Genomic DNA, 11858 nt, shown 5'->3' on the forward strand with positions numbered 1-11858 from the left:
TTGTTTTCGTCGTGGAGCGGCGCATCGAATGGCAAGCGCGTGATTCTTATTTAGTTATTTTTATAAGTTATTTTTCTGCAAAAAATTGTGCAGTTGTGGGTTGTTCAATGTTCGTAAAAAACAGAGTTGATTCTATTATATTTCAAATCCGCGATGTGTTCTTTTAATCTTGTTTCTAATCTTCGTTTTGTTTCTCCAATGTATGCTTTTGGTGGTTCACGTGTGCAAGGTATTTTATAAACGACTTCAATAAAAAGAAAATGTAATTATTTTCGATTTATTCACATCCACATTTGTAATTTCAAATTATTATCTTATTAAATGTTTTTATAAATCAAATATACTTTTTCTTTCTTTATATATGATATAAAGTTTAAAAATTGTTATTACGAATAAGATTTTTTTTACAGAACAGTAGAAAAAGTTACAAAAATGCTTGAAAACGGTAAAACTACCGACTAACCAAATAGATAAACAAACTTATCGCCATAGTGCGACTCTAACGCCAGCTATCGGCAGCCTGACACATTCTCTACTTGAGAGCATAGCTCAAGGCCCAATATATCTATTGACTTTTGCATTACTTTGGATTAGTAGAGAAAATATTAAACAGCCAAGCTAAGATACTATTTTAAACTTTAATTAAATTTGCGTTATAAATTTACTAATTTAAATAAAACTATTTTTGAATTTTTTTCTATTAAATAATTAAATATTGTCTTTCTTTATGTTTTTACAATGAATTATATTTTAATGATACTTTTACTTCTAATGCAACCATTCACAATCATATATACAATTAAAAACTTAAGATCTAAATAAATTAAAGTTATTATTATTTATTACTATAAATTTTATTATAAGTATATTATTTTTAACAATACTTACAGTATATTTAATTATATCATTATTTAATATCCGTTTATTTCTAAGTCACATGTCTTACTGTCAACAAGTCTGACTAATCGCTCATAAAAAATCATCTTGTTTAGTTGGACAGACTGTAACCAACTTACACTGCAATTCAGATTAATTGCACATTTTGTACAACTTTATTCTAATCTTTGTTTGTTTTACGATACAGCGACGTTTATTACTTTAAATTAAAAATGTCTTTTAAAAAGAGATTTCGTTCTTCTATGCAGGATAATTATTTTATATGCAATTAAGCAATTAAATTATTGTAGAATGTAAAAATTAGATAGACAATTTTCAATATAATAGACATTTTTTAAAAAATTATATAACATATTTTCCGAAGTTTTTATGAATTGCAGCTATAAAAATTTATTTATTTTAGATAGTTAAAAATTGTATATAAATTAAGTACTAAATATATCTTTTTATTACTTTTATTATATACTTTTTTATTTTCTAAATTGTTTTATGAGCTTAATTAATTACCTGTTTTATATATAATGAAGATAGCTTAAAAAATAAAGTTTAATGTTTAATAAATTTGAATTTTTGATCAATGTATTTAAGCAATTATGGTCTGGGTCTGTTTTACTTTTTTTTTTTTTTTTCCTGAATGGCGTTTATGAAATTAAATTAGAAATTACTTAACAAGAAAGGTATTGTAATATATATATATATAATATTTAACAGCTATTACTATGTTATTTAATAGTTCTTATGTTTAATTGTTATAGATAGTTAAGGAAGGCAGTATGGCCTAGGCCAGTGATGACGAACCTTTTTCCAGAGGTGGGTCAACATTGAATTCGAAATTTATTAACTCCAAATCGCAAGTCAAATATTTAATTTGAGTATTTAAAAATGCTTACAAATTTTACATTATTTAACTTTTTAATCTATATGGCAAAAATAATAATAAATTTTGTGTAAATGTAAAGATGATGATAATGTGATTATAACAGAAACAAATATTTCGTTTAATGGGAAATCTGTTTACTTGATGATAATTTTTCCACTTGAGATTCATAATTAGGGACCTTTGACTTTTGACGACAGAATTAGGATTTCCACAATACTTATGCAGATTTGAAATTATTAATTTTTTTGTTTTTATTTTATAAAAACGTAATACTTTCTAAATATTTAATGTGGGTACCTTGATATCGTCGCGCGGCTCACAGATTCGCCATCACTGGCCTAGGCAGTTAATAGGCACGTCTACCGTTCTATGAAACTCGGGATTAAATCCGGTGGGTGGAAAAATTTCATCAATTTTTTTGAGACGGTCTGTCCTAGATATGTCGGAACCAGTCCATCACCATCAACTGGCTCTTGTTATGGGCCTTCCAAATCCATGATGGGATTGGAAAAAATACTCTAATAGTGTCCATAGGACGGAAAGAATCAAAAATAGTAGATAAATACACTCTTAGACTAATCAAAAGAAATATTTTGTATTTATTAAATAATATAGCCTATATTTAAAACCGGATCTAGTACAAAATTATGAAAAATTAAACAAATAATTGATTACATATAATTCAATTTACAATGTTTGAATAGTCAATTTGACAGCTATTTTAAAATCTCTTAAAACGTATCAAGATATACACTATTAGCTGAATACTTCAAGTTGGACTTATCTGTTGATGTTCTATACCATTTGGATTAAAATTCGCTTGAGATTTCATAAAAGCTTCAACTGCTAATCCCGCTTCTCTCAGAATCTGATAATATAAATTATCATCAAAATTAATAAATGTATAAATTATTTTTAAAAGATATAATAATATATTTCTACTTATTTTTATTTTTTATAACTGTTTACTCCAGAGCAAAAAGTTAAAAAAATAAACATTCCCTTCAGTCAATAAATTTTGAGACGGAGTATGTATTAATAAGAAAATATTTATTAGAGGAAAAGAGTTACACAATACTACCTTCGAAATACTGTACTGGTACATCCTACGAGTAATATACTAACTATTTATATTTCTTTTTAAATGTTTTGCAGCTTCCACTTGAGGCTCCAAAAATATGGAAATCGAACGGGGAAAAATCGGGGCTGTATGGGGGTGTGTATGGACTAAGCTGTATTTTAAAGATAAATCCTATTAAATTCATCTTTAACAAAATCTTTAGCGATTGTGCCACTTCATCTACATGCTAACATTTAATAAAATATCTACAATAATCACACAGGTTTGCAAATTTCAACTAATAAAACACAGGAAGGAACAGCGTGAACGTTCACCGCTGTGCCATTTGTCTGTTAGACATGCTCGAAGTGAGGTTGGCGAGTCGTGTGTGTGTGTACAACATCACTATGGAGTCCCACTGCTTGTTGTCTTTCTAGAATACGGCGCCACAATTAACGCACAGCGGTGCAAAGAAACTTTGCAAAAATTGAAGCGTGCCATCGAATCCAAACACCCAGGAATGTTGACAGACAGCATCATTCTGTTGCAGGATAATACTCACCCACATGTTACGAAGGTTGTTTTGACTACGCTGCAGAAGTTTCGCTGGGAACTTCTGCAGCTTAGTCCATACACATCCCCCATACAGCCCCGATTTTTCCCCGTTCGATTTCCATATTTTTGGAGCCTCGAAGAAAGACATTCGTGGCCGTCAATTTGCTTTGGACGAAAAGGTGCACGCCGGGTACAATCATGGTTCCGTAGGCAACCGCAAACATTTTTCTATGAAGACATTGGCCATCTTGTCTCACAGTGGGATAAATGTATTAAAAGTTATAGCAATTACTTTTGAAATAATAAACAGTTTACTTACTTTTTTCGCATCTGTCTCGTTTTCATTTGACTGGCCCTAATGCATATGTATAATAGTGTTTTCATTTATTTTAACGCGAAAAAAATTATCAATTTCGTATATCGCGGCGAAAAAATTGCGACCGTATTAGTATAAAGACGCTAAAAGAGACTCGTAAAGTGCGGTAAAACGTCATCGCCGACTCGTGTCGCGACAGGATTGGTCGAATCTGGACCAATAGTGGACGAGCAGCCGAACTATTTACATGCTACGGAGAGTTTAGGCGGGTAAGTTGAGTTTACTATCGTCTGTACAGTATATAGGCCTAAATTAGGAACTGTAAGTCTAATACAGTACTGTAATTTTATAAATTTCTTGTGAAAAAAACATTTCTTATTCAACGGCCATAAAAATTATTTCTATTAATGATGTCTCCAAAGTTCAACGAATTTTTCGCAGAAAAATAACTTATCAGAAAACGCGCCTGCCGTTTGGTGCGCTGCTCCGCGACGAAAACAAGCTTAAGCAATGGCGTGGTCGAACGGTGCACACTCGGTAAGTAATCCTATAATTTTTTGTTTATAGCATAGTTTATACAGATTATTCTCAAAAAATTATACGTGTTTGTTTTGGAAATGTTGAGTGAAATTAGTCTAGAATCGATTAATTTTATGGAAGAAAACCTTTCAAACAGCCGTAGTGCGTAAACTTTATACGTGTCAGGCTGTGATTGGCTCATGCATTTAAGGATTCCTACAACGCGAAATTCTTATAAAGCGGAACGTATCTACCGCGTTATAGGGGGTTGACTATATTTGATATTAATTTCCTTATATCAGGTCCTGTGAATACACCTTTTAGTTTTGCTTCGGACAAAGCTGGAAACTTTTTGCATAAATACAAAAAAGTCTCTATCCTTTCGTAAAGCCTTTATTAACTGTTTCATTAATCCCAGTTTAATATGCAGGGGTGGCAACAGCTCTTTCTTTGGGTTCACCAAGTTGCTCCTCACAATATTCTTTATGCCAGGTTGTAATTGTTTTCTAGGTGGCCATTGTTTCTGAACTCAATGCATTTAGCAACATAATTAAATAAATTACGGCTACTGAAACGTGTCACCAATATGGGTGCGAAATATGCGAATAAAGCATCATTTATCCAATAAAAATGGTTTTGTAGAAAAACCTTACGTGATAGAGAAAAACTAGTAACATTTTAATTGATGATTTAGTGAAAATGATTACGATGAAACGAATTGAGAATGCTTATAAGATTGATATTACTGTATATTAGCTTTTAATATTATTTGTTAAATTGGAGTATTTGATAATTAACTAAATAACTGTCTTTAATACAGTCGACCCCCCCTATAACACGGTAGATACGTCCCAGTTTTTATGAAATCCATTTTATACGAGTCCTTAAATACATGAGCCAATCAAAGCCCAGCACGTATGCAGTTTACGGACTACGGCTGTTTAAAAGGTTTTCTTCCATAAAATTAATCGATTCGACTAATTCGACTCAACATTCCCAAAATATGTATAATTTTTTGGGAATAAGCCATATAAACTATGCTATAAACAAAAAATTGTAGGATTACTTACCGAGTGTTCGACGACGCCATTGCTTAAGCTTGTTTTCTCCGTGGAACGATGCATCGAATGGCGCTTGCGCACTTCCTGATAAGTTATTTTTCTGCGAAAACTTTGCTGAACTTTGGAGACATCAATAACATAAATGTAATTTTTATGGACGTTAAATAATAAATGGTTTTTAGTAGGTCCGCTGCTCGTTTAAACTCAACGGTTTGTGCAATATCCACTATTGGTCTAGATTCGACCAATCCTGTCGCGACATGAGTCGGCGATGACGTTTTACTGAATTATACGAGTCTCTTTCAGCGTGTTTATATGAATACGGTCGCAATTTTTTCGCCGTCATATAGGAATCCGAACTATATGAACCCGTTTTATAGGGGGTCTACTGTATTGTGAGGTCAGCCCCATTTAGGATTGCTGTACGTTTTTTACATCAAAGGACGATTCTTTATTTTAGCTAAACTGTTCTTGTCTTTTATTGAAACGGGAAAGGACACAATTTGTTTGTTATTTTCATTTTTCTATGTTAGTATTTCGTGATGGCAGTTTTTGCACAAATATATGACTATACATTATACATTGAATATTCTACTTTTTGAATACTTTACGTTTGGAATGACTGCAATAAGGTGTTAATATTCAGAATATTCTGTATTTCGAATATCCCACATTTTGAATATGCTGATATATCGATCCATTGATATATCAATTGAATATACCTATATGTCAATCCGTATCCTTCCCCATAGAAAACTATGGTTTACCATTAAATATTTTAAATTTTAAATTAAATTAAAATTTAAAATATTTAATGGTAAAACCATTAAACATTTAATGATAGCAGTAATGATGAATAAAGTGATAGCAGTAATTATTTTTAAACGTCCTTTAATCCAGTCGAAGAAATCTGCCAACATTATCCCACTGCAATACCGAGGAAGACGAACGTAAAACTTTTATAGACAATGAAGCAATCGACAGATGATGGATCTAAGTTTGTGTTAATATCGAAGTGGACACCATCGCTTTGGCTCTCCGCCAACGAGCAGAGTTTCTTTTAAAAGGATGTTACGAACACGTTTGAGCGCGATGATTTCACTTTGGAATCGTCCTTGCCTAGGACTGTTATTCAGTGCTCCGAGATTTCGAACGTCTGCTTATTCCGTATATTGAATCTCATTATTCAATTTAGTTCATTTTTTTGTCTTATATCATTAGTTTTGGTGTTATCAACTTATTCTATAGTTGTACTGACAGTTTTGCTCGATGGATGTCAGCTGCTTACACTTCACGTAAATCAGGCCTTAGAAGCTATGACGTCTTACATTCGCAATACAAAGCATCATCGCCTACCAGTTGCCGAGTGGACAAAACCACTGAATACTGGTAGTTGATCGCGAGTTTGCGCCTCACCAACGGGCTGGCCACGTGGGGTTTGCCGCGTTTTCTTCACGTTAGTAACACCTAAATAAGGGCCAGTATCCCATCGGGAGGTTTCCTCTAGGCAGATTGTCTACGTGTCGCTTTGCCGTAAATAAATAAACCATACCAAACTAAAACAAAACAAATCATCGACATTCGTCGGAGTAGACCACGTGATATGCACCAATAGATGAGAGCGTTGAACATAACATCCAAAACCATTAGTTTAAATGAGCTGACGGTCGGATGGCCGCGCGGTTAAGGTAGCAATCTACTGCTTTGGAAACCCGGGATGGAAACCGGACAAGTCGTAAAACTCCAGGAATATTTCGAGTTAGTTCGTCCGAATATGTCTGGTCTCCGCGTCTTACCACCGGTCGCCTGGCCTGGTTGTGGGTCTGGCTGATCCCATAATAGTCTTGCTAAAGCAAGGCCCACTTAATGGCCGTAGGGCGGAAAGAGTTTAAAAAGCCCTACGTTCTGTTATAATAGTTGTGCATCACACGACATGAAAGTTCAAAATTTTCTAATTTATGTTTCCCAGTCAATAAAGTTAAGATGATTGGAAAATGGAAAAATCCAAAAAATATTTAAAGTAAAATGTCTTAATATGCAATTTTCTTATTTAATTCAACACAAGATACAAGCTTAATGAAATTTGAATTTTACCTGCACGTGTTCTTCCATCTCGGACAATGTTTCTTCTATCCAACGATAATCCGATTGTACCCTGCAAACAACTCTGGAAACCAATGCCAAATGAGTGACTGAAAGAATTAAGGCAGCACATCTGTAAATGTGCCCTATAATTAGTACAAAAAATATAAATAAAATAAAAAATAAACAAAGATATTGTATGCCTGAAGTATTTTATTAACAAGACTAGAATGACATACGCAAAATATCATTGGATAAAAAGCGGACAAAAATATAATATCAAATAAGATTAGGAGAAAAACGTTCAAATATAAATGAAAATTTAAATAAAATATTTTATAATCCTCAAAATAAGAAAAATCCTCAGGTGAAGTGGATAACAACGAAAGAGTGTGATATTGTCAAAACAGAGGAATTTCACGTACCGATACGTATACTCACATTGAAGCACGGCCGTTTAAACGAAGCGGGAATGGAGTGTTTTAGTCGAAAGCGACAGATATCGGCTGCTTACGCTTCGTCTCTAAATTGTACTTAATTAATTGTTTAGCTAAACGCTTCCAGAAAGGCAAAAAAGTTAAATAGAACTTCATTCATTTTATTCGTTCTCGTTTCTGTTTTTATGCGAAGCGCTTATACAAATCTACGGATTTCCTCATTTACCGCGCCAAGTTCCAAGCGAAACATCGTTTGGCACCGCTCATCCAATACTCACTGTCGATCATGGCCGTCGAGAGATATTTCCCCAGAGAAAACCGAGGTCCATAGTTGTTTCCATTCCTATAAATTAATGCTGTTTACTAACAAATCTTTAAGACTGCTTTTTATTATTAAAGAGACATTCTACGTACTTCATTTTGTTAAAACATGGTAAAAATGGCCCGCTAAATCCCAGCCCTATCCAAGCTCTGGACGGCATTAGCGCCGATTGCTGCGGCTCGAAGGCAATGACAAATTTGTGCCGATGATATCGTCTAAACACACGAAAATAGACTAAAATTCCGACTCCGTTTCGAAAGTGGTATCGTATCGATAGAATAAAATAATTTTTACCTGGCTTCCAGAAGTCGAGGATCTAGAGGAGGATACATGGATTGAACCACATCGTCGATTCTCGGTCCGATTCTTTTAGCCACTTCTACAATTTCATCTAACTGCTTGCCAGATTTGCTGATACTTGTCATAGCCACTAAATTTTCGGTTAAACGACGGCATTTTTTCAAAATGGCTAAACAGTGCGGGATTAAGCCCCTTGAACAAACCATTAAAATTTGTATTTAAATTAGCAATATCTTCGCGACAAATAGAAAGATATAAACTGTATTCGGACTTACGTGGCATCGTCTATCCATCGATCGTCGGCCAAGATGCTGTCTATATCGAATCGAGATTGGACGTCGTCTAATTCTACTTCGGTATCGTCCTTCACCAATTGGTCGTCTACTCTGAAATTCATAATGCCCCGAGTACTTAATAAATTATAAATTTACATCGGTAGAACGCTTGGTGATTGATGTATATTTTGTATTCTTTTCCAAAACTGCACACACGGGACTATTCGAGTCTAACCCCTTCCATTTAGGAAGAATTAAAGAACTATTAATATATAAAATTAGAATTAATTTTGTACCCCGTTCAGTTTCTCCTCGGCATAATGTTTGTACAAGTATTGTATTATTCTATATATCTATATTATAAAAATTAATAAACTACGTTATGAAAAACAAATGCGTCTTTTTAAAATTCCAACTTGTTTACGAATCTATTCTTGTCATCCTACGGGCAATTAGAGGACTTTTTAACGTATTCGTTAGGAATTCGTCCAGACTCGCAATGGAGAAGCGAGGTGGTGAGAGATTAACCCCAAGCTCTCACCACCACTGTATAATGCTACCACTATATATAGTGGTAGCATTATATATAGTGTATAATGCTACCACTATATATAGTGGTAGCATTATACAGTGGTAGCACTGTATAATGCTACCACTGCACTATATACAGTGGTAGCATTCGTCTTGAAAAGACAAATGCTACCACTATATATAGTGAATTCTTTACTACTTATTTATTGTTGGGCTGCAATTTGAAAAATTGTAGTCCATAAATTCCCACTGTCGTCCATCCGGCTGTCTTCCCTTAATATCAAGAATGGAGTTAATTAGATAAAAGACGAGACCAGATATGGAAATCATAAGGAACAGAAAGCCCCGATTAACTATATAAGAATTTCTGATTCAAATCGGAAGTCACGTTATTTTAATTCAAAAACTTTTCCTTGAAAAGTGTTAGATGACTAACTCGACTATATTGTTAAAGGAAAAGTATGAGGTACAGGGGCAAGCCACTACTAATTTGAAGTGGAGAGCATATATTTTAAGTTAAATAAATTAAAAATATGAACAAGCAGCCTGGAATTGTAACGATGTCACAATAAATAATCGCTTGTATAATTTTAGATTATTTTCGTTATTCGAAAGTTTAATAAGAAAAATTCCAGTTAAAAATTGTCTACTCGTTTGCTTAAATGGAAAATCATTTTAACAGTCTTCGTTTTAATATGTCTTTTTTCAAATACCAGTATAGCAATTTCATGTTACTTAAACAAAAGTAATAAATGAAAGAAAAAAATGCAAAACTAATAAATGAAAGAAATCACCCCAAAAATTTGGGGTGATTTCTTTCATTTATTACTTTTGCATTTTTTAATGCTTAGTGCTATTTGCGTAAAAAATATAAATATGTTTTTAAGCTTTATATGCACTGCCAAATAAAAGAAAAAGGAAGATGGTATTTATTATACGGATCCTTAACCTACCATTAGCGAGATATGAATGTATAGTAAAACCTGTGTAAACCGGAATCGCACAGTACGAAATGCTTTTGTTTTGAAATTTTCTGTTTTTAACAGGTTTCAGGTGTTTTCTTTTGACTATATCAGACAAATGTCACACGGTTACATTCATTTTTATAGTAATATCAATTCAATTCTAAAAGGTTTTCGTTCTTTCCGAGAACTTGCGCTAAGTATTTGTACGTGACTTTTAGGAGCTCTTTCCAAAGAGAACAAGTTAATTCGAGATTCAAGAACTAGCGTCTCGCTCTGCCGTTTGGAAATTTTAATATAATAATAAATTATAGATGGTCGGATGGCCAAGCGGCTAAGGTGGCAGCCTACCGCTCTGGAGACACTTGTATCCGGAGTGGTCCGTCCTTGTACGTCGGGTTTTATCCCTCATCATCCAGCCGCCCCATTGTGGGCCTGGCCGAACCCGTAATAGGCTTACTGAAAAGAGGCCCCTCGTAGTGCCTACTTAGAGGAGAGTTTAAAAAAGCATGCATCACCACGTACACTTGTGCAATGCAGGAAACATTCTTTTGCCCTAGATGTTGCCTGTACGTTGACAAACTAATATACACGTAACATACATATTCAAATGTTCCACAAGTCGCATATCGATAATTGTCGTTAATCCGGAATCAGCGGAGACGAAACATTGTATTGGTTAAGGTATCTTCGTTTAATCAAGGATTTAATGTATAAGTCTTTACATAACAGTAGGACGAACGTCCGTACGTGTCGACAGATAGTAGTCCGAACAAAGGAACAAATGAAGACAAAGGGTCATAAAACATTTTTTGGTTTTGGGAAGGTCCCTCTAGTGCAGTGTTTCCCAAAGTGGGGCGTACGCCCCACAGGGGGGCAATTTGATGGTTGGAGGGGGCAATTTGAGAATTGACATGACATAATTTCTTCCCTTCGCTATGAGCTTTTTTAATGCAACGCTTTAGGTGACAAAGAATATGAAAAAGAAAATTTTCTAAATAGAGGACTTAAATTATTAATAAGCATTTTTAAGATGGTATCAAAACCTAAACTATGTTATTAGAGTCCGCAAGTGAACTTTTCAGCGTTTCCCTTTGCTGTATCTCTTGTCGCAGAAATCTTGTATCTTTTAAAGTCGCTAAGTAACAACGTTTTTGCACAATTTTTTTTCTAAAAAATTAACTCTAATATTTTTAACACCTATATGTCATAATTGTCTGTCATTTATATGATTAAATGAATTAATTAATACATGTTGTAGAAATATAATTTTTACGTATTGAATAATTTATGTTTATTTTTTAACCATTTAGCTTTTTATATAAGTTTTTAAACTGTAAAACTATTGATAATATTTAAAAACTAATTAATTGTGCCTTTTTTGTTAGTTTAGATATCTCTAATAGCAGTGTCTTTGATAAAGGAGTCCAGAAGTATTAAAATCTTGCAATCTGGTCTGCTGGAATCTTCAGGGCTTGCGTTTATCCCAAGTATCACTTGCGGCAAAATGTGTTATATCTACACAAAAACAATTTTTTCTAAATTTACGTTTACTCTGTCACATTGAATTATTTTTACAAAATTTTATTATTTTTTTAGCCCATAAAAAATGAGTGGAACAACAAAAAAGAAAGTTCGTCAATATTCAGAGGAATATCTAA

At 33.5% G+C, this 11858-nt stretch overlaps 1 protein-coding gene across 2 annotated transcripts in view; it reads right to left on the reverse strand.

Annotated features, from left to right (window-relative positions):
* Positions 1–1888: 1888 nt before the first annotated feature.
* The window catches only part of LOC111625125 (transmembrane protein 98-like), a 13017-nt gene continuing 3047 nt past the window's right edge, over positions 1889–11858 (reverse strand). The window contains exons 2-5 of one of the 2 annotated variants that reach the window (XM_023368166.1): positions 8705–8815; positions 8424–8621; positions 7383–7503; positions 1889–2645 (exon numbers count right to left, since the gene is read on the reverse strand). In XM_023368166.1, the coding sequence (XP_023223934.1) occupies positions 2547–2645; positions 7383–7503; positions 8424–8621; positions 8705–8815 (529 nt within the window). In that variant the 3' untranslated portion in view covers positions 1889–2546. Of the gene's footprint in view, positions 2646–7382; positions 7504–7650; positions 8151–8221; positions 8345–8423; positions 8622–8704; positions 8816–11858 lie in introns of those variants that run through there. The other variant, XM_023368165.1, reaches the window with a different exon arrangement.

Source organism: Centruroides sculpturatus, unplaced genomic scaffold (assembly GCF_000671375.1).
Source record: "Centruroides sculpturatus isolate CEXI.00-Female unplaced genomic scaffold, Cexi_2.0 scaffold404, whole genome shotgun sequence".
Classification (NCBI taxonomy): Eukaryota; Metazoa; Arthropoda; class Arachnida; order Scorpiones; family Buthidae; genus Centruroides; species Centruroides sculpturatus.